The 20956-nt window shown below is 44.3% G+C and overlaps 10 protein-coding genes across 10 annotated transcripts; 4 read left to right on the top strand and 6 right to left on the bottom strand.

Annotated features, from left to right (window-relative positions):
* Nucleotides 1-998: 998 nt before the first annotated feature.
* On the bottom strand, nucleotides 999-3642 carry L203_100858 (endoribonuclease YSH1; the record flags this gene model as incomplete). The annotated part of the gene is made up of 9 exons (XM_066210311.1): nucleotides 999-1142; nucleotides 1202-1434; nucleotides 1492-1633; nucleotides 1695-1949; nucleotides 1998-2297; nucleotides 2343-3111; nucleotides 3154-3245; nucleotides 3291-3336; nucleotides 3515-3642. The coding sequence occupies 9 exons, from the start codon at nucleotides 3640-3642 to the stop codon at nucleotides 999-1001; spliced, it is 2109 nt and encodes a 702-aa protein (XP_066066408.1).
* A 239-nt stretch (nucleotides 3643-3881) lies between these two features.
* L203_100857 (uncharacterized protein) lies at nucleotides 3882-6326 on the top strand (the record flags this gene model as incomplete). Its single annotated transcript, XM_066210310.1, has 6 exons — nucleotides 3882-4117; nucleotides 4161-4248; nucleotides 4294-4474; nucleotides 4525-4669; nucleotides 4716-4774; nucleotides 4822-6326. The coding sequence occupies 6 exons, from the start codon at nucleotides 3882-3884 to the stop codon at nucleotides 6324-6326; spliced, it is 2214 nt and encodes a 737-aa protein (XP_066066407.1).
* A 142-nt stretch (nucleotides 6327-6468) lies between these two features.
* On the bottom strand, nucleotides 6469-8796 carry L203_100856 (uncharacterized protein; the record flags this gene model as incomplete). Its single annotated transcript, XM_066210309.1, has 5 exons — nucleotides 6469-6915; nucleotides 6962-7826; nucleotides 7873-8406; nucleotides 8458-8673; nucleotides 8720-8796. 5 exons carry the CDS (start codon nucleotides 8794-8796, stop codon nucleotides 6469-6471), a joined length of 2139 nt encoding a protein of 712 aa, XP_066066406.1.
* A 290-nt stretch (nucleotides 8797-9086) lies between these two features.
* Nucleotides 9087-9983, top strand: L203_100855 (uncharacterized protein; the record flags this gene model as incomplete). Its single annotated transcript, XM_066210308.1, has 4 exons — nucleotides 9087-9170; nucleotides 9219-9603; nucleotides 9650-9779; nucleotides 9830-9983. The coding sequence occupies 4 exons, from the start codon at nucleotides 9087-9089 to the stop codon at nucleotides 9981-9983; spliced, it is 753 nt and encodes a 250-aa protein (XP_066066405.1).
* A 271-nt stretch (nucleotides 9984-10254) lies between these two features.
* Nucleotides 10255-11826, bottom strand: L203_100854 (uncharacterized protein; the record flags this gene model as incomplete). Its single annotated transcript, XM_066210307.1, has 4 exons — nucleotides 10255-10872; nucleotides 11034-11160; nucleotides 11210-11421; nucleotides 11473-11826. 4 exons carry the CDS (start codon nucleotides 11824-11826, stop codon nucleotides 10255-10257), a joined length of 1311 nt encoding a protein of 436 aa, XP_066066404.1.
* Nucleotides 11827-12232: 406 nt separating this feature from the next.
* L203_100853 (uncharacterized protein) lies at nucleotides 12233-12757 on the bottom strand (the record flags this gene model as incomplete). The annotated part of the gene is made up of 4 exons (XM_066210306.1): nucleotides 12233-12271; nucleotides 12316-12354; nucleotides 12405-12487; nucleotides 12544-12757. 4 exons carry the CDS (start codon nucleotides 12755-12757, stop codon nucleotides 12233-12235), a joined length of 375 nt encoding a protein of 124 aa, XP_066066403.1.
* Nucleotides 12758-13115: 358 nt separating this feature from the next.
* Nucleotides 13116-14291, bottom strand: L203_100852 (uncharacterized protein; the record flags this gene model as incomplete). Its single annotated transcript, XM_066210305.1, has 1 exon — nucleotides 13116-14291. One exon carries the CDS (start codon nucleotides 14289-14291, stop codon nucleotides 13116-13118), a length of 1176 nt encoding a protein of 391 aa, XP_066066402.1.
* A 1463-nt stretch (nucleotides 14292-15754) lies between these two features.
* On the top strand, nucleotides 15755-16823 carry L203_100851 (uncharacterized protein; the record flags this gene model as incomplete). The annotated part of the gene is made up of 4 exons (XM_066210304.1): nucleotides 15755-15972; nucleotides 16027-16141; nucleotides 16193-16362; nucleotides 16415-16823. 4 exons carry the CDS (start codon nucleotides 15755-15757, stop codon nucleotides 16821-16823), a joined length of 912 nt encoding a protein of 303 aa, XP_066066401.1.
* Nucleotides 16824-17079: 256 nt separating this feature from the next.
* On the top strand, nucleotides 17080-18798 carry L203_100850 (NADH-ubiquinone oxidoreductase 49 kDa subunit, mitochondrial; the record flags this gene model as incomplete). Its single annotated transcript, XM_066210303.1, has 8 exons — nucleotides 17080-17213; nucleotides 17281-17354; nucleotides 17405-17472; nucleotides 17522-17642; nucleotides 17695-17827; nucleotides 17872-18284; nucleotides 18334-18503; nucleotides 18556-18798. 8 exons carry the CDS (start codon nucleotides 17080-17082, stop codon nucleotides 18796-18798), a joined length of 1356 nt encoding a protein of 451 aa, XP_066066400.1.
* A 144-nt stretch (nucleotides 18799-18942) lies between these two features.
* L203_100849 (uncharacterized protein) lies at nucleotides 18943-20280 on the bottom strand (the record flags this gene model as incomplete). The annotated part of the gene is made up of 6 exons (XM_066210302.1): nucleotides 18943-18954; nucleotides 19004-19777; nucleotides 19837-19977; nucleotides 20029-20089; nucleotides 20143-20158; nucleotides 20214-20280. 6 exons carry the CDS (start codon nucleotides 20278-20280, stop codon nucleotides 18943-18945), a joined length of 1071 nt encoding a protein of 356 aa, XP_066066399.1.
* Between the last annotated feature and the right edge of the window lie 676 nt (nucleotides 20281-20956).

The raw sequence follows: 20956 nt of genomic DNA, 5'->3' as shown, positions 1-20956 counted from the left end.
GACAAGCAGCCTATGGATGAGCAAAAAGAAGAGCCCAACTGCCAACTTCGTCTTGAATTTTTCATCGAGCTTAGTACTTTGTCATAGTCCTAGCAGGTTTTACATTGGTGTCGCTGTAGTTATCATTGTATGACAGAAACGGCATGCAAAGCAATAGAATGTCGGTCCTCCAGACGTCTTCCTCATAGCCTCACCAAAAGTCATCGCACCACATGCTTCGCAGCCAGGCGCTTACTCCTGGACAAGGACAGAGTCGAGAAGACGTCCTCCAGTTTGTTTATCACTCGGAAGGACACAGAGGGTCCCAGAAGAGTACCCCCTTCTGATTACTATTGGAGACGGGAACGCGAAACCCTCCATCGGGAGTAAGGCAGGGAGTCGAACTTTTGTGTCCTGTAGGTGCTGTCAGTGGTGGACTCGTCTTACTGAGTTATGCTGCTTACTCCGTAAATTGTTCAAGAAAAAAAGAAAAGAAAAGAAAAGAGAAAAGAGGATAGAAATTTGGACATGGCAAGGATGGATCAGCATGACGTGGCAATATTGTTACGTAACTCACTCTTCTGTCTATTGTCATTGCAGTGTCCAATCTACATCTCAAACTTGATCTTTTACTTTCCAGTTGAGAAACAAGGAATGGCAGCAACGAGAGCAGCCTCAGACTCACTAGTCTCACTAGTCTCACTAAGCCTGTCTCCGAACCCGTCTTCTGGTTCGGCGTTGTCAACACAGGTGGAGCGTCCAGCATTGCCCACTGGGCGTCATGAGCCGACTTGGACAAGTGTGATGGCGCTACGTTACATGCATTACAAGGCTTATGGCTTTGACGTATAAGGATGCCCTTTATTAGCTTTCGTCTGTTAAACTACCACATTCGTCTTCCGCTTGTCCTCTCTGACTTTCATCTTAATCTCTTGCTCCTAGTCTTCAATGTCAACTTTTGATTCATGGCCACCTTTTTCAATATCCGATCCATCCTTCTATTCTCCTTCAGTTTCCGATTATATGTCTTGCTTGCCTTCATCGAGACCAAGGTCCAGCCCATTCCCTATAAAAGCTCGTGATAGCGGCTTAACGGTAGTCAAGGCCATTTCTAAAACGTTTTCCACCCTTGTCTGCAGGTCTGCGGAAGAAGACTCTACTTTCTGTTTTTTGTTTAACATCAAAGCTTTTTGATTGACAAAAATATAAGGGACAAACTAACCATCGTATACAAGTCAATCTTTGCTGATAGGCTATCAACTGTAACTTCCATTGTCATTAATTGGTCTTCTCCGCCTACTGGAACTGTTGTGAAAGGCCCAGAGACTTCGCCGAAATGAGCTTCGAGAAACATTCGTAATCGTTCAAATTCGGGGCTTGTTGGAAATTTCATAGGTGCTTCGTCATGCGAAGAATGAGAATGATTACAAGAATGTTGATGACGTTGAGCAGTGACTGTTATGGTCTCGTCAGTGCGTTGGTCATTGTAAAAGAAATAGAAAAGAGACTAACGTTTAACAGTAGCTGGACTGCCATCGATACTCAACAATAATGCCAAAGCGGAATCAGCGATCATATCATTACTTGATGTTGACGACCACCTCATCTCTAAAATCGTTTCTGAAACCTTGGCGACCCTAACGCCGTCCATGATCTACTCTCATCATCAGATCCTGAGGCTTGAAGATTTATGACAGAATAAAAACAAGACTTGCGGTAAAAAATGGTCTGTTCTCTTCATCAACTCCCTCCTCGACCTCGCCATACATTCCTTCCAGAAACCATCTCACGACACTCCAATCAACTCCTATTGACAAACTCTGCTTTTGTATAACCTCACTCGTCGAAAGACCTGTGAAATCTTTGAGATCTCTAGGGTCGAGAAGAGTGTAAGAAAAGTCTTTGGAGACAAGGAGGCCTTTAAGAGCAGCACCGTGTGCGGGGCGAGCTTCAGCTAAGGTGCCTATAGCCTGTTTGATGGATTAGCGATGTCAAATACATGGAAAAGTGATAAATACCTTAACTAAGCGTTCCTGTCGAAATGTTAAAGTCAAAGGTTCACAATTCCTCGGCGTATGAATATTAATTTCCTGCCCTTTACTAGCATATGTATCCCTCAGAGCCGCTCGTAATCTGTACATTTGAGACGATTCTCCATGAACAAGCACAATGTGTTGGGCACCAATTTCTTGAATGAATTTGGAGTTTTGGGCATAATCGACATGAGCGCCAAAGGAGATTTCTTTCACTGTCAGTCGGCGGGGTATATTGGCTCCTGTTTTGAGTGATTCAATGTGATCCGGTTCACTCAAAAGTGTCTAGAGCTTGTCAAATTTTGAAAGAAGCAAGATAGAGCAGCTTACTCTAGCCATGGTGCCCTCAATAGAGTACCCAGTGATTATGCAGCCATTCTTAGGGTCTGGTGCCCATTGCTCCAGCAAATCTCTGCTGAGACCAAAACTCATAAACTGTGCAGAAGCCATGACCACACAAGGCCCTTTTGTCTCATTCAGTTTTTGTGGGTCTTTTAACCATTTGACAAATTTGAAGTCGAAGGGATTGTCGCGACGAGCAAAACGAGATCTGATGTTGGCATTCATCGTGTGAACATATGTTTTGTAAACCCGCATACCTCGCTGGAATAGCATAGATGCAAAGTAAATGGGTACATTCTGGAGTTCGGGGTAATCGTTCCAGTATTCGTCGAGCAAAAGAGCCAATTCCTGACCGTTACCAAAAGATGGTATAGGCATCAGGCACCGTCCCCCCCTTTTGACAATATTAGAAACAAGAGTTGAGAATTGCTCTTCCTTTTCTTTCCTATCTGGCAGAGTGTGAACACCAAAAGTACTTTCACAAATCATCACATCTGGCTTGACGGGTGGAACCTCCGCAATCATTAGATGCCTGTCTTCTTCCCTTGAGTAATCGCCTGTATACAAAACTTTGAGGCCGGCAATCTCGATGAGAAACATGGAAGCGCCAAGAACATGGCCAGCATGATAAGGGGTAAAGCGAAGCCCTCCTGAGATTACAATATCTTGATGGTAGTCGACAGCAATAGTCGATTGCCAGGACGATTGGACATCAGTCTCGTCATACAGTCTTCCCGAAGCATCGGCGTTTTGATCGCTGTATACCATGTCAGCAAAGTTGAGGATACACGCCACATACTTTAAACGGACAGCGTCCATCATGGTAAGCCCATAGATGGCTTTTGTAGCATGAGTCATATATACTTTGCCATTTCCATCTTTAAAATTTGTCTATCGTAGATTCAGTGCTCTGTCCCTATTGTATGCTCAACAAACCTTCTCCATAATATATGGCAAAGCGGCAGCATGATCAACATGGAAACTAAATGGTATGAGCAGATATCGACGACATTGTAACTCACTGTGTTATCAAGATAGCATCAACTGTGGACCAATCGAGTTCGTCAATAAACGGGAGAGCACCTATTCCGGGATATGCAGGATGGAGGCCAGCATCACAAACAACTTTCTTTCCTCGATGCTCTATAACACAGCAAGACCTTCCCACTTCCTGCCCAGCTCCAAGCATTGTAATGGTGAGCGAAGGTGCATCTTCGTCTGACGGGTTGAGTATTGTTATTGGGTTTTGGAGTGGCCCAGCCTTGAAGTGATGCCTTGGAGCATGCATCGAGAGGAAGAGAAAGTTGGAAAAGAAAGAAATGTAAGATTAGATTTAAAATGAAAATAAAAACAAAGACTAGAAATAAAAATAATAAAATAATAAAATAAAAAACATAAATATAAATATAAACGAAAAACAATTCGCCGCTAAAGTTGTATTTTGTATTCATCTTGATCTTTTGATTTCTTCTTCGCCCCATTGCTGACTAGCACTGGTGGCTTAAGAGGACAACAGCAACATTCACCATGTCCATTCCCAACTTTCCTTCCACGTCGCATCGTCCGTTGCCAGCGGAGCCTTCTCCAATACTCAAAGGTGTGCCATCGACTGGTGCTGGAAACCATCTGCCAGTATGGCTGCTTGCTCTCTGTGGGGCATTCACAGCTGTCGCTACTGGTATATCAATCATGTCCATCGCTTTGCAGCTTAAAAACTATCGTAAACCAGCACTTCAAAGAGCAGTCGTTAGGATCATGGTTATGTGGGTATTGTTGACATTTTGATCCATACTAACAATGATATAGGGTACCTCTATATGCTATATCATCTCTAATAGCTATATTCTCTTTGGAGGCGGCGTTCTTTATTGATGCTATCCGGGATCTCTACGAAGTACGAATCCACAGCTCGCTTTGTTGCATAATTGACTGTCATTAGGCCTTTGTCATTTATACCTTTCTCCAGCTCCTCATTACCTATCTTGGAGGTGAACGCTCTCTTCTCATCACTCTACATGGGCGCCAACCCATACCCCACCCATTTCCTGTCAATTTGTTCCTCAGTCCTATGGACGTTAGTGATCCATGGGTACTATTGAACCTCAAAAGGGGTGTCCTCCGTTAGTCCATCGAGTTGTGCGGAGAAGGACACTAATAACAGAAAAAACAGAGTATGTGCAGGTAAAGCCTCTACTTGTAGTTGCCACAATCGTATTGAAAGCTACTGGTACCTATCAAGAAGGTAGATTTGCAACCGATTCCGGATACACCTATGTCAGCATCGTGTACAACATCAGTATCTGTCTGAGTCTCTAGTAAACGACTTGATCAAAATAAGTAATCTGGCTGACCTTGACGTAGTTGTTTGGCCATGTTTTGGGTAGCAGTGAACAAGGACCTTAAACCGTTTCGCCCCGTCCGTACGTGAATATGAAAACATAATGAGACGCTTCTAACAAATGAGCAGCGAAATTTCTCTGTGTCAAAGGCATACTATTCTTTTCCTTCTGGCAAAGCATAGGTATCTCGTTGTTGGTAGCCATAGGCGCAATTAGACGAGTCGGCCCTTATACCGACGCAGAGCACATGTCTCTTGCAATCGTCGATTCACTTATCTGCTTTGAAATGCCCATATTCGCTATCGCTCACCAATACGCATTTCAAGCTAGTGACTACACTGATAACAATCTCGTTTATGCCGCAAGATTGCCCTTTATTTATGCTTTCAGAGATGCTTTTGGTTTCAAGGACGTGTGGGAGGATACGAAGGATACATTCAAAGGCAGAGGAGTTTCTTACCAAGCATACGAACCGGCCGAGGGAGGAATACATTATGGACTGGGCAGACAAAGACGGATCAGAGCTGGATTGCGCTATGCAAAAGGGGGAAAGGCCAAGTATTGGGTACCAACACCTGGTGATGAAGCTAAGATGAAGGGTCAAACGGGTCCCATTACATCACTGAAACGTCGTGTGGATGAACGCCTTGCTTGGCGTGAAGGATACGCTCCACTTTTACCACAACAAGCATCCCGTGTACTACATGAATCGCCATCATACTCTCACGAACAGTCGTTGTCCGGGGGGTTTTCTTCAGATTCAGATTCAGATGCACCTAGTTTAAACTTTTACTCGGCAGATGAAGAAGAAGATACACTTTATGAGCGGGCAAAAAGAATTGGGTATGCAGGATTCCCAAATGTGGACGTTAGCAAGGAAGAAGCCAAGCGCAAGAGGAGAGAGATTGAAGAAGGCATCTTGGCTGGACGATGGACCAGGCATAGTGCAGGGAACGGGTTAGCTAGAGATGTTTCAGTGAGTGGAGGAAAGAAAAGCAAAACCAAGGGGAAGGCAAAGGTATACGGTGCTTGGGCAGACCGTGTGACAGAACCACGCTGTGATAGCTCAGCCTCAAACGACCTTCATACAAGCAACGAACGGGTTTATGATGGCGAGAACGAACGCTCTGAAGAATGGTCCAATCCCAGCCATGACTCTCCATCTACGTTAACAGACCAACGCCTTCACTGGACGAAGAAACAACTTCACAAAAAGATATCGCCTTCACCTCTTCCTTCACCGTTTGTGCCCACTTCGCCCTTTGAGATTGGGGACGATGGTAAGGAAGGAGACGTGGATGGACCAGAACAACAAACGAAGAAATTGCCTAGTGATGCCGTGGATTTGGTTAAAGAAGATCATGCGGCTGTCGAAATTGCGAGAGAACGTGAGAGACGTAGGGGAGAGCCACAAACTAAAGCGCCCGCACATGTCTATCGTAAAATACTCCCTAACGAACAGCAGAATGAACAGACTATAGAGGAAATTCAACGAGTTTATGCTCATAATCCGGACGAAAGAGGCGAAACTGCTGATGGATTGGGAGAAGTAGTAGAACAAATCGAGACAAGCATCGCCATTGAACCCCCTAGACATTTGAACTGGGATGCAGAAGATAACCCATGGGTATAGATATTCGAGTATATTGATTATAGAGACGTGAGGAAAGGTTGTAATGACTTGTATGAGATTATGATTCTTGATGCCATATATGTTTTAAACGCCATCTGTAACGCAAGTCCAAAAATTATTAATTACACTTGATACATCAGCATTATTCCAGATCATCAAACATTCCACCTCCAAAGCCACATCCTGCAGCCTTCTTTGCCTTTTTGGAGGCTCTCTCAACTTTGACTTCTTTCTTCAGATTTCTGTACTCTTCTAACTCCTCGGTGTGGCTATGGCCATCCTGTCCTCTTTTTCTCTCTCTTAATCTAGCCCTAGCTATTCTCTCCAAATCGCCTAGGAATTCTCCTGCTTCAGCTTGCGCAAGTTCCCATTCATACTGTTTCTTCTTATCCTTTTTCTCGCGTCTTTCCTCTTTTCGAACCTTTTTGTCTCTTTGTTCTGACCATGCTTCTCTCATCTCAGCTTTTATCTTCTTCTTCGCTCTTACTTCCTTCTTCTGATCTTCGGATGGTTGAGACGCTGCCTTTTTCACGAGAGTTGCAAGACGAGCCGTCTCGTGTTGTTTTGACGAATAGGCAAAATTGTCCCACTAATCAAAATCAGTACAAGCTTTGCAATTTGAATAAAGAACTGACATCAACGTTAGCATCCTCCCAGGCAACCTCCTCTCCCTCCTCAATCATACTTCCTTCTTCTCTCAACTTCTCATTCCTCTTCTTGTCCTCTTCCCTCCTTTTTCTCCAATCTTTAATTTCAGGCATGGCTGGCAAACGCAGGAGACCATAAGCTATAGCGAGCGAATGATGGTCAAGATTACCCGCACGAAAAATGAAGGATGCTTCATGCTTTGAATACGCTCGAAATGCCGAAACATAAGATTTTGAACCTTTATCTGATAGTTTGCGGTCAGTCAAAAGTATCTTGCGTACATCCTCCATGAGATTGATAGCCCCGGGATCGATAGAAGTGGGCATATCTACCTCTTCAAGATTTTCATCCAAATAAGGCTGCTTAATTAGAGGGATTTTGCGAATGGCGAGAAAGTCAACGTAATCTTCTTCTCTTCCACTACCTAGTAAAATAATTGCCTTTCCCCCTCTACCAGCCCTTGCTGTCCTTCCAACTCTGTGAGAAAATGTTTTTGGATCCGTCGGAGCATCGTATTGGATTACTACATCTATATTGGCAAAGTCTACACCTCTTGCCGCGATATCAGTACACAACAAAACCGAAGGATTGAGATTTGACGAAGGATAGACGATAAAAGTTGAGAGAGCATTGGTACGAACGTTGGGCGGGAGATCACCGTGTAAAGAAGTAAGATGAAAATGCGATAAAATGGGTAGCCGGGAAAGGACACGATAGAAGTAGTCAACAGCAGCACAAGTTGAAAAAAATATAATGAATTTGGCTGCTTCCTTCCTTGACTCTGCTTGTAGTGTTCTTATGAGTTGAAGGGTTTTTTCGGCATGCCGGCATACTATATATGTGTTTTTGAGACTGTTTCTCATTAACACTCTCCTCACTAGCAGTTGTAAACACTCACGTCATGGGTATCCTTCGTTCATTTGCTCTTTCCTCTCCTTCTTTCTTTTTGTCCTTCAAGTTAACTACTATCCTCACTGGATTTCGCAGCCCCAGCCCAATCAGCTCCTCAACTGCATCTGTCATTGTGGCAGAGAACAAGTGTGTACGTCTTTGTTTCGGCAGATGACGCATTATACGTTCTATATCCCGACGATGATCAGGGCTGGACAATAACCTATCGGCTTCGTCTAAAACCAGAATATCAAAGTTTGAAACTCCAATCACAGACATTCCTCGAGGGCTCAGTAAGATTGAAGCCAATCGACCGGGGGTACCAATCAGAATGGACGGATGCGTGGTTTGAAAAGTTTCATAGGGTGCGGATGTACCCGAAGTAACGAGCATCGGGAGAGGCAGAAGAGAATCAAACGATTCAGGGCTTGGTGCCCGAGAAGATGATGCAAAGGGTTGGCTAGCTTCTTCCAAGTCTGAAGAGGGAATAAGGGATGAGAGAAATTGATTAAACACTGAGTGTATCTGAGTGGCCAATTCTCTATATATATTGCGTCAGCTATTTAAAAAAAAGCAAGAAGTTGGGGCTTGCCGGGTGGGAGCAATGACAATAGCGGCAATTCGATCCTTTTGCAATGATTCTTCATTCCTGGATAACCTCTCCAACACTGGAACGACAAAAGATAATGTTTTGCCTGAGCCTGTCACAGCTTCAACTACACAGTCTTGATTCTTGATAGCTCTGGGTATAGTTGCAGCTTGTACAGGAGTCATGTTTGTGAAACCCATCTTGTTGATAACGTTCATGCTATAGGTATATGAGCCAGGAGGGTAGTGCTGGCGGTTGAACTTACATCCATGGACTTAGCGGAGGATTAATCTTTTCCCAAGAACCTCCAAATGATGGAACTGCTCTTACTGGCCTGTCCATTTTGACTTATTATCACCCTTTAAAGTATACTTGGAAGAATTTTTTTTAGAAAGATTATTTGTAGATGGCTTGTAAAATGTCAAAAACAAATACAAAAGTCACGTGATTATATATTTCCAAGTGTTTTCTCATTTGTCAAGTGTTCGCTTTCTAATATTTATTTCAACCTGGGATTGACAAAAACAAACATGAATTCACTCAAAACAATAAAAAGAACAAGGATTTCAACAAATAATCTATTGAGCCCCAAACTGGCAGTTCTACTTGCTAGGACGAGGTTCACTCCGGTGATGGTGAAGAGAGGATACGCAGAGGTATCTGAACCAGGACTGGATAAGCGCCAACTGAGAGCTCGTGAACAGACTGTGTTTGGCGTAAGTTTTTTCTGGATAGATACATTCTCTCTAACCATCAGCAAACAGCCGTTTACATGGAAAGCCGCCGGAATCTTTGTTTTGACTGGCGTCGGTCTCTACATGTACTTTGAATCTGAAAAAGCTAAAGTATTAGAAAGCAAGCGACAAGAGATGTCCGAAAAATCTGTAGGAAAACCCCTCATTGGCGGCCCGTTTACTCTGACGACACATAACGGCGAGGTATTTACAGAACAGGATTTAAAAGGAAGGTGGAGTTTGGTATACTTTGGGTTCACGCATTGTCCGGATATATGTCCTGAGGAATTAGATAAAATGGGAGAGGCTGTAGAAATGGTTGATAAAGCCACTGGAAAAGAGATTGTGACTCCCATCTTCATCACTGTCGACCCTGCGAGGGATACATTATCTCAAGTGAAAAAATATGTCCAAGGTCTGTCATGTTTACGATCCCTCGGATATAGCTGAAGAAGACGTAGAGTTCCACCCGAGGATGATTGGTTTGATCGGGGATTATGAAGCGATAAAAAACACTTGTAAAAAGTATAGAGTCTACTTTTCCACCCCACCGGATGCCACCGCTACAGATGATTATCTCGTTGATCACAGGTCAGTTTTCTTTCTGAATAAAAGCTCCCTCATTTATATCCTTGTTACAGTATATTTTTCTACCTAATGGACCCCTTGGGTCAATTCGTAGACGCATTTGGCAAAGCCACAGAAGCATCGCAAGTAGCAGAAAAGGTCCTCGACTCTATGCGCAAGTGGGAAGCTGCCGGGGGAAACGCTGCAGCTGGCGTCGAAACCAAATAAATGTTACAATACAAATGCCATCCAATATATCAATCTGTCAAACTTGCATGCATCCACTCCTCCAGAATGCACAAATGAATCATACGCCTCGCGCAAGACTGGCCTTTACTTTCTGCAAATTCCTCACTTCACTCTTGGGCATGTAAAATCTTGTCTGACCGAGAAGCAGGACTACCACAAGCTTTTGTTGACCTCTATTGTAGCCGGCGCGGAGGAGGAAGAGGCTTGCGGTATACCAGTAAGAGCTTCAAGCATGATTTTATGAAGCAATTCATGCCTTTTTAAAATCATCTATCCATTCTTTCAAAGCTTCCTGTTCTTCTTTATCCACGATTGAGGAATCTGGTATAATGGGCAATGAATGCCGCACCTGTGTCAATTTGCGTAGCTTGGAGAGGCGAGATGATGATGAAGGTGTTTGTCCAAGGAGCAAGTGGTCTGGGAGCCTAGACGAAGAGGGGAAGAGTGGCTCATAAGGTGACGCTCTCGACGAAAGATCCAAAATATGATCTGGTCTAGCTTCCAGACTGGATGTCACAAGACCAAGACTCTTCTCTTGCTTCTCACTTTCCTGCTGCGGAAAACGAGGCGTAGGCTCCAACATTCTTTCCTCTGCCATACTCTTTGTTTTCATCTGTTTCTTCCTCTGGATAGCCTCCGCCAACAGCGTGTCTTGCATTTCTTCTTTCACGTAAACACCTGTTTTGAGCCGTTTGTTTGAGCCGTTTGTAAAGGCCAGTCGAGGAAGGCTCCGGACATGGACCGGATCGGGAGAGAGGGATTCGCGCAACGCAGTTGGTAAGCCAACTAGAGGTTGTCGAGGACGTTTTGATTTGGAGCGTTTATATCCTGATGGCGATAGAGAAAGCCGATAGTTGTTTACAGTACACTGAAACCATCAACACCATGAACGAGCAACACAAGACTCACTATTTTCGACTTTTCCTCTATCTCTTTCAGCATAATGTCAGCCCGATTCCCTCTGATCTTGGTATTGATGTACCAATCATCCTTGTCCCAAGTCCCATCATTAGCTATTATCGCGTGTACGTCGTGAGCATCTTGAACGATGTGTTCGGCAAGAACAACCATTGAACGTCCGAGCCAGTTTCCATGCTGGGTGCTGTTAATTCCGTCTGAGAAGTAAGCCTCATATCTAAGCGGCAGCTCCTTGGCTCTGTCAAACCATCAATGGCTTCCTAAAGAGTCCAAAGTAAAGTCCTCACTTGAACATTTGTTCCGCATCATCTTGCCATTCCTCCAACCTAAGCCTCTCCTCATGGAGTAGCCTCACTTCTCTCTCGGTCATGGAGCTTATGAAAAGCTCAGCGTTTTTGCTTGTTTCCATGGTCTCTAGTCTAGGAGGGAAGTACAGATCCAATGTAGGCCGGATAATCAAAGGGTCGCTTTTCAAATTCGCCAAAAGATGGGCAATATGCTATGCGCGTTACTCTGAGCAAAAATCTGCAAGAGATCACGGTGAGCTCACATGTTTTCGCATTTCGATGGAAAGTCCAACCATGATCTCCTCTCTTCTTGAGCTGGCATTAGCAACCTTTTGTATTCTCATCCTTTCCATTTCGTCCAGCATGCTCTCCGCGCGGTTGACTTTTCTATTCGAGCCCTTTTGCTCAGCATATCTATCCCATTCTCTCTGAGTTTCGAGCACATCACTCGCATCGGACGCAAGTTGACGGGAAAAGAGCAAGAGATGAGCAAAGATATTGAGACAAGATGGGAGAAGAGCCTTGATGGGTGTCGGCTGCAAGTGGGCTCTCAAGCTTTCCAGCAGTAATTCAAGTGAAGGAGATGCCAGCCGTGGCTTGTTTTGATTTCCTGCCATGTTTTCAAGTTGTTTGGCTTTACAAAAAGATTTACATTGAAAAGAAGAATTAAACTTGAACCAAACAAGATCATTAAGATCGGGACACTTTGGACATGTTTGGTTGAGACGTGGTTTATTTATCAATTTACCTGGACAGTCAAGATTTATTAGAAAGCAATAACAAAACTAAAAAAGGTATTAGAAAAAAAATGACAGAATAGGTTGACCAGAGGATGTTGAGGAGTAAGGCAAGTGGATTCATTCATGATTTTATACACTACGACCACAGAATCCACTCTCCGTCCCAGTCCACCAAGGAGCTGCTATATCCTTGATCTTGACATTGGGATAAAGAAATGTCCATAATCTGTCTATACAATATAGGTTGATAATTCACTCCAGAGTTTTTCAATACAAGAGCAGATCATCTAGAGCTAGCTTTTCTAAAGAGCTCCATTGCCTCCTATATAGACATAAGTTGTAGTACCATCTGAAGCAACCACCTACCGACTGGTCTATACCCGCTTTGCTCAACTCTGTCATCAACTGACAGCGAATGAGCATCATCCCTAGTGTAGCAGCCGATTTGCGCTCACAATTGAAGCAACAGCCTTCAATTCTTTGTCCGATGCCATTTCCATCATCTGCATGAATGAAGGATTCTTTCGTTCATGCCATCCTACCACCGTTATCTCATCTTTCAGCACCTCTCGAGGCATACCAGCTCAAGATTACCTTTTCGTTGCATAACCTCCATCAGCCCTTTCATAGCATCTATGGCGCCTTGATGTTGTTTGACTCTGTCTGCAAACGCCTTGAAGACTGGATCTTCAAAAGGGTTAGTAGGAGCTTCGGATGCTCGTATAGGACAAGAGTAGTGGAAAAGTCTTGACTGGCTTGGAGGACGACGAGAAAGTCGAGCGATGCGAGTTGAATAGTAACAGCGCATTTTCAAGCATATGTAGAAACTTGAAAAATGCTGTAATCTCTATACTCTTGGTGAGTGCTACTTTTACGTATTATTTAGCGGAGTTGCAACATCGGCGAGGTCCGCCTTTTGGTCTTTCTATTATCTTATTATTCAATACATAGATATATAGAAAATGTTTATAGGATGCAGAATACTTTTGGAGGATATGTTAACATATGTTGTACATGTAGGCCTTACTACTTATCATACACTCAATGCTCCCAATAATGCTAAACCAATTCCACCGTCAACTCCCTCACTTGTCTCATCACTCTCCAGTCCCAGATCCAAGGCCTCCGATTCGAGAACCATAACACAGCCACTGGCGGCAGACCCCCTAGCACCATGCATAATGCTCGTTGTTGATCCATACCACATCTTTCCTCACTTCATCCTCATCGTACCATAATGCACTTGCAAGGCTCTCTTCCTGACGGTCATATCGCATATACTCCGGGCCATACCGTGCTATGAGACTCTGCACAAGCGGCGACGGCTCCCATAGCTTGACGTGGTCGAGTTTCCACTTGGCAGCTTCTAATCGTGCAGCTTGCAACACTGCATGGAGTGAAGCCACCCTCTCTTCAGCCACCATAGACTGACACTTTTCTTGTATCCCATGTGCCTTGTTTGCAGTCTCATCTCCCTCCATAACGAGCCGCAAGATGTAGAGGACGTTGCTAGCTATCTGCTCCCGTGGATGTTTATAGTATCGATGCGTCCAAACGACCCACACTTGCTGTCCTGGAATTCCCGCCATGGCACCCTTCACTCGAGGAGTCTTTCCAAAGATGTATTGACAGGCAAACTCTTCCTTGCTAATATGCCAAAGCATATGACCCAGGTCTGGCAATACGACCATGCGCAACTTGCTGGACCCATCTTGCTGTTCCATAGCCACCCGAACCATCTCCTCGTCCCTCCGACAAAGCTCTCCGAGATTGTCCACGGCAATTTCTTGAGCCCGAGCAGGCCATTCCATCTCAACAGGTGCAAAGTGCAGGTGCCAATTACTGCCATTCGCCTTCCATCCAAGTTTTGCATAATACAAATTGCCGATATCCGAGTAAAGCACACTGCCGACAGGCTTTCCATACTCCGATTGCCAGCCACGGAGCACTTTGGCCAATTCGACCATGTGACGGGCCCCATAGCCACGATGTCTGTACTGTAGTGGACAAAACACACTGGCGATGCCGTGAATGATGGCTTCTTTGAGTGTGCCATTGGCGTCACTCGTCACCGAACGTTTCCTGAACGTTTCACAAGAGCAAAGAATCGGACGTTGGTTTGGAGCGAGCGATTTGTCCACAAGAATCCATGTAGTCATCCCTCCATCCTTTGCAAGCGGTACGGTGGTCAGGAACTGAGACTCTGAGAGATACGTCGGCAAGGTCAGCGAGTCTCCCCACAATGGAAAGGTCTCTTTCCATATCTTAACACATTCGTCTGTTGTAGGGTGCGTCAGGTGTAGGTTTGGCGAGCTGGAATGTGGTAGAGCAGTTGAGTCCATTGTGATGGAATAGTCGCAAAAGTTGCTGAAAGAGTTAAGCTTTTGCGTCGCGAGCGACAATAAATTGGATGTTTTAATTTCACGAATTGAACAGTATTCAACTCGCGTTCAAAGTTGAAACACCCTAATATACACGTCATGTTCTTTGCGATGGAGAAGAAGCAGTGAAAGTCTTGCAGCGAGCGAGCATTATAGGGTGTCACATCCATGATGCTTCGTTGGGGTTACAAATGTCCAAGATGCGCATATCCTTCTATATGTCGAGAGCACGACTTGGACGACCATCTCGAGTGAGGACGGCTCAGTCAGGTTTATGTTGGAGCAGCGTATGAGATGGTCAGTTCTGGATATACAGAGAAGTAAAGAGAAGCTGAATGTTGTCTGTCTTGTCATGAAACAGGGTGTAGCTATCGTCTGATTGGGTTCCATCCCAAGAATTCTTCAAGGAGCAAGCGTGACGAGGAATTTACGGCGGAATGGCTGACCTGATGTATGGACCACTCATTCTTTCGCCTCTCTCATTACCCATTCCCAAAGACATCGCTGCTGTTGCTGGCTGAGGTTCTGTTGAGAATTTGGACCGGTTTATATATAGCATGTATAAGAAAGTATATGAAAGCGGTAATAAAAATTTCACTGGACTAAACTAAAGCCACACCATTAGGCATGCCAGTCATTAGCATGCCTATCCACAATGTACTCCACGCCTATCCATTACTCTTTCTTTGGCATGTATTGAAAGAGAGAGCACGTGACTTCACCTATCTCTGGACTTGACAAACGATGTGATAAAGATCCTCAATGGCATTCGGTGCATGGGCGACGAGCCGCTTTCCTCTACGTGTGGTCATCGCTGTAACAATGACAAAATGTATAGGCTATCGTATCATCCCAGGCGATAATTCGTGGCGCCAGAGCTACTTGACAGGTACGCTTGTGTCTGGAAATAATAGTTTGTTGTTCTTACTATAGGTGACGGTTTTGTTTTGAAAAGGTAGAAGCTGTCTGTGGGAGTGAGTGGATACAGACCCTGCCTTTTTTGCAAGGAAATAAGTGTGATGGAGTGAGCCCATAGGTCCACAGTGCCTTGTGGTGGTTGACGGCTAAAACTGCAATTGGTTTCATCTTCCACTTGGTGTCTCTGACAATTGAGTCACTGAGACAATGCACAAGCATTGGCAGCCTCAATGTTCCGTTCAGAAAGAGATGTGTCAGATGTCGTGGTAGAACGTTTGCAAGGGTAGCTATTGGGTTGGAGGAAGTGACATCTATATATATAACATGTGTAAAACATGTAAATAGGTAGATATAAAACATGGATATTTTATAAAAGTTGTTTTACTGGTAGGATCATGAACTGATATTCAATTACGTAATGTGGAAATGAGATATGTTTTGTTCCTTTATGATCTTTTGAATTGAGCAATTCGTTTTGAGCTTTATATTTTCATTACCATTTAAAAATGTCGTCTTCAAATCTGTGCAAGCTGACGCTGGATGACGGGACGCACTATGACCTCTCACAGCTATCATCCACCAAACATGACTATGTTGCTCAAGTGGGCGAGACAAGTTACAATCTCAATGTATGTCGAGGTGTTATTGGCGAATTATACAAGGTGGAAGATCCAGATCAAGTTGGAGGGTATATAAAGAAGGAAGGAGGAGACTTTTCTCTAGGGTTCGTGATTCCCTTTGCGTATTGTACAGCTTTTTGACTTGATTTGACGTTTAGAAAGGCCAATACTAATCTCACCTTGACGCCCATGACCAATGAACCCATGTTGATTATGGCTGATGGCTCGCCATGCCCTCTCAACCCTTCAGCGTCGTCATCAACAGCTATCAGAGTTGGTTATATAACATTCTTCATTGCCTTGTGCTTATCCTTCAATTTGTAGTTTATCTGCAATCCGACAGTGTTTGGTGCTGGAACACCCATACTAGTGGCCAGTCTACCGCCTATAGATCCTTGCCAATTCTACTTTGAATGGAGTACCCATGTGGCTTGTCCTACCAATGCCAAGGCAGAGCTAAAACAGCATCATTACTACATTGCCTTTGGCGCCATGTAAGTGTAGCATTCTATCGCGAGTGAATTCGCTATCGCTCATTCAGCCTAGCCTTGCTATTGCTATCTTGACCTGGTTCGGCGGCCTAACACTATACAATCGTTTCGTCCTCAAACGACGCGGCCTGTCGCAGTTCCCCGTTCCCTCTTTCCACTTCCCATCCATCAGCCTCAAATCATCATTGTCGAGCGAATCTTCCAAGCCGCGCTGGGGATCATGGCGACGCCGTTCAAATCAGGCGGGATACAACCATATCAGAGCGGATGATAATGATGAAGAGGATGGGTTTGCAGGCCGCTTTAGTTTAGAGGAAAGCGACGAAGATGCAGAGGATCTGACTGCCGCCGGCGTTGGAGATGCAAGTGTTTGGAGAAGTCACCAACAGGATCAGCAGAGAGAAGGTGGTCATAACAAGGGCAAAGCAAAGGTGGGTGCCCATGAAGGTTTGGTCAATATATAGATGTTTAGAATCTTCTTTCTGAAATTATTTGTTGTTGAGCATACTTATACACGCTTCAATTTTCTAAATGTTGCAACTGACAAAATGAAAGAAAACATCTGAAACATAACCTGGAAGCCAAGTGCCACACTCAGTTCAACGACGATTTTCCGCTTGGGTCATATACCCGCCATCTCATTCGTCCAGTTATTCTCTTTCATTTTCAACTTTTTAGTTATTTTTCTGCCTTTCTCTCTCTGTTTATTTTTGGCACAAAATGTTTAGAAATATTCGCTCGGCCTTGCGGAGTGTCTCTCAGACTAGACAGACTGTGAGGTCTATAGCGACATCGACAACCAGCCTGGCGCACTCTTCAGCAGCATCTCCTGTCAAGGCATACTCTGTCGAAGAGTGAGTAAGAGTGCATGGACTGGGCAGCGGCAGCAAGTGGAGAAGAATAAAGGCTTATGGGCGACAGACTTCATGCGTATACTGCCGAAGAAATTCTACGGGAAGGTGTACGGAAAGAGGCTGAAATGAGGCATTTCACTAGTATGTTGAAATTGCGATGGACTTTTATATGTGCCGCTGACTGCATGCAGTAAATTTTGGTCCACAGCATCCTGCTGCCCATGGCGTGCTTCGTCTTATCCTGGAACTTAATGGTGAAGTGAGTTGTTTGCAGAATGCCAAGAGGGCAGAAGCTGATCTGTTTAAAGGAAATTTTACGTGCTGACCCCCATATTGGCCTTCTCCACAGAGGCACCGAGAAATTGATTGAATACAAAAACTATACCCAAGCGTTACCCTATTTTGACCGACTGGACTATGTTTCTATGAGTTGGTGGCTTAGTGAAACAAAGACTTGAGGGTCGGCGCTGATGATGGATAGTGACCAACGAGCTTTGTTACACACTTGCGGTCGAGAAGTTGCTTAACATTGAGGTTCCAGAACGAGCCAAGTGGATTAGAACACTATTTGGAGAGATTACTCGTATTCTCAACCATCTCATGGCCGTCCTCACGTATGTTTATCGCTCTACCTGGACTCAATCTGACCTGCTGCTAGCCATGCTATGGATGTTGGTGCTCTTACTCCCTTCCTGTGGGGTTTTGAAGAACGTGAGAAGCTTATGGAGTTTTACGAACGAGTTTCTGGTGCGCGATTACATGCTGCCTATATTCGACCTGGTGGTGTTGCTTTCGATCTTCCCCACGGCTTGCTTGATGACATTTTCAAATGGGCTACACAATTTTCCTCGAGAGTTGATGAGATCGAAACAGTTGTTACCAGTAACCGAATTTGGAAAGGGAGAACGATTGGTATTGGGCCAGTAACCGCTCAACAGGCTTTGGACTATAGTTTTACAGGTGTCATGCTAAGAGGAAGTGGCGTGAAATGGGATATTCGAAAAGTGTCGCCTTATGATGCATACGACAAGGTCGAGTTTGACATACCTGTTGGAAAAAACGGCGATTGCTGTGGGTTTTTATCTAGCATTCACTGTGTGGAGCTGACTCTCGGATTTAGATGATCGATACCTTTGTCGAGTACAAGAATTCCGAGAATCCCTGCGAATCATTGGCCAATGTCTCAACAAGATTCCCGATGGCGCTTACAAAATTGACGATCACAAAATTGTACCACCTCCGCGAGCATCCATGAAGGAGTCTATGGAAAGTTTAATCCATCATTTCAAAGTCAGTAAATCGTGATTCGCACGTGGTGCTTCTTACTAATAATCCGCATTAGATTTTCTCTGAAGGTTATTCTGTACCACCTGGCGAGACGTATAGCGCTATTGAAGCTCCCAAGGGCGAAATGGGTGTTTATCTGGTTTCAGACGGTACTCAGAGGCCATACAAGTGCAAGATTCGAGCACCCGGGTTTGCCCATTTGGCAGGAGCAGATTTCATGATGAGACATCACTTTTTACCCGATGCGGTTGCCATTATTGGTACTATGGATTTGGTGTTTGGTGAAGTTGATCGATGAGTCAAGAAATAGCATTATATTGGGGTCTTTGTATGATAGAAGATGCATCTTTTTTACATCAATTTCTAATTGTATGAGGTTCTGGGTATAATACAAGGTAGATACAAAATGCAAGATATCATGTGAGTTTCTAATGATGCTGATCTATTCGAGAACCTACTACAACTCGATAAGCTATATTTTTCTTATCTTTGCTTGCACGCACCAAATCATCTCTTACCCTCTTTTGTTTGGTCCCATTTTGAACATCTTCGGGAAAAAGCCCCATGTACTCGCACACAAACACTCTCAATATTCTATTCCATCTTTGCAACGCAGATAGACTCAGCGCGCTCGCATCGTCTCCAAGAGTGTGCCACACTTTTGGGAACGGCGTACTAATTATATGCAGAATTGGTATGCCCTTTTCCAGAAATGGCACATGGTCATCACCTATCCCACCCCAACGTCTTTCGCTTTTGAACCAAGTTTCTTCACCCGGCTCGATTTGCACTAGCCCTTCCTGTCTCAAGTGGTTATCTGCGCGAGCCATCATGTCGAATAGCCAATCTGTCTCGCGAAAAAAAGAATGAATAGAAGAGTGAGAGTTACCAATCAAGTCGAGTAGGACGAGATGGTCAATCGTGTCGAGCTGGGTGGGAATTGGTGATTGACGTCGAGGGGCCAAATTGCGGCCATAACCAGAAACACTGTCACCTGGACGAATGTCTAAATATGTATTGGACCATTCTTCAGCCAACCACCGCGCACCATAAATACTATCCTTATCCGTCCAATCATGAAACGCTTCTTCACCATCAAAGAAGATGATTTGCAGAGTAGTGGCTGCGGCGTCTTCTTCATCAAATTCAAGATTTGGGCGAAGAATGGGTTGCCCAGAGGCAAGACGGCGTGAGCGGGAGGTGAGAAGAGGGGTGAGGTATTCGGAAAGGGCGAGGAGCAGGGCACAAGGTGCTGCAGAGTCTGTGGCACCAATAAACTGTTATTGACGTTAGCTGCAGTATAAAAGACAAAGCAAAGACGAAAAAGGTGCCCTACTTGGTTGGCGGGGTAATCTGGAAACCATTTTGAGTCAAAGTGTGCGGCCACAACCAGTTTTCGAGGTGCTTCTGGATCAAAGGTGTATATCAGGTTTGTAAAATCTACTTCACCAATAGGGGTTGCGCTGGTAAATGAGACCTATCTTTGTCAGCGGCTTTCAAACAAGGGTAAACAGAACAGGCTTATTACTTTTTCTTCGTGCCAGTTTAGTTTTTGGTAGACTGATGAAATGTAGTTTTGTACAAGCGTACTTGGCCATGAATCAGTTCATTGCTGCCAATCGAAAGATTTGGCCAGACATACTTGTTCTTAGAACCAGCTAATAATGTCAACATATCAGCAACAGTCACAATCATGAAAAATGAAGTATATACAAGCCCTAGGTATCATCAATTTGCCCAAGTGTCCGTCGGTGACGCTTGTCCACTGAGGAGGATCCATGGACACGACATCTTTTAGTTGAGTCGCTGAAAGTTGAAAGAGTGAACGCGATTGGAGAGCGTTGGCTTGAAATACTAAAAGTAAAGCAAAAATAAAGAAGAGAAAAGATAAAATAATAATCATTGGAACATTGTTATTATTGAGAGTTACAGAAAATTAACAAGGAGAAACGAAACACAATCACTATTCTGCCGAAGCGGCAACCGCCGCCTAAATGATACAATGAAAAGAGACATAAGCAATTGGTCAATAGTAAAAGAATGCTTGCCCTTGGACAGTTTAGTATACCTCCAGAAGATGGCATAGCACGAACAGAGCGACGCTGAGGCAGTCGAAACAAAGACAATGTTCTTGAGCATTCCAACGTAGATGTTGTTTTGGGTCGGTAGAAATGAGACGAAAAGACGATGAGGCATTCGTCTAACCAGAGTCGTCTTTCGAAATGTTTCTTCAATGTCGTGCGTTGAGTCCATTGTACACCTTCAGTAGTGACTGAAGATTATGCATCTCAGCGCCCAAATCTAACCTCTGTCGCTGAAATCCCCCTCCCTGCTCTATTCGCTGTTACCGTTTCTCCTTGACCTGACATAAAATAGATCCATCACATCTATTCATCATCGGCAGCTTCGAGGTACTTGTGTCGAATGTCTTTCCATTGTTTCTATAAACATGAAGG

This window comes from Cryptococcus depauperatus, chromosome 1, assembly GCF_001720195.1.
Source record: "Cryptococcus depauperatus CBS 7841 chromosome 1, complete sequence".
NCBI classification, from domain to species: domain Eukaryota; kingdom Fungi; phylum Basidiomycota; class Tremellomycetes; order Tremellales; family Cryptococcaceae; genus Cryptococcus; species Cryptococcus depauperatus.
Note: the sequence above shows the minus strand (reverse complement) of the source record. Positions and strands in the feature narration are given on the sequence as shown.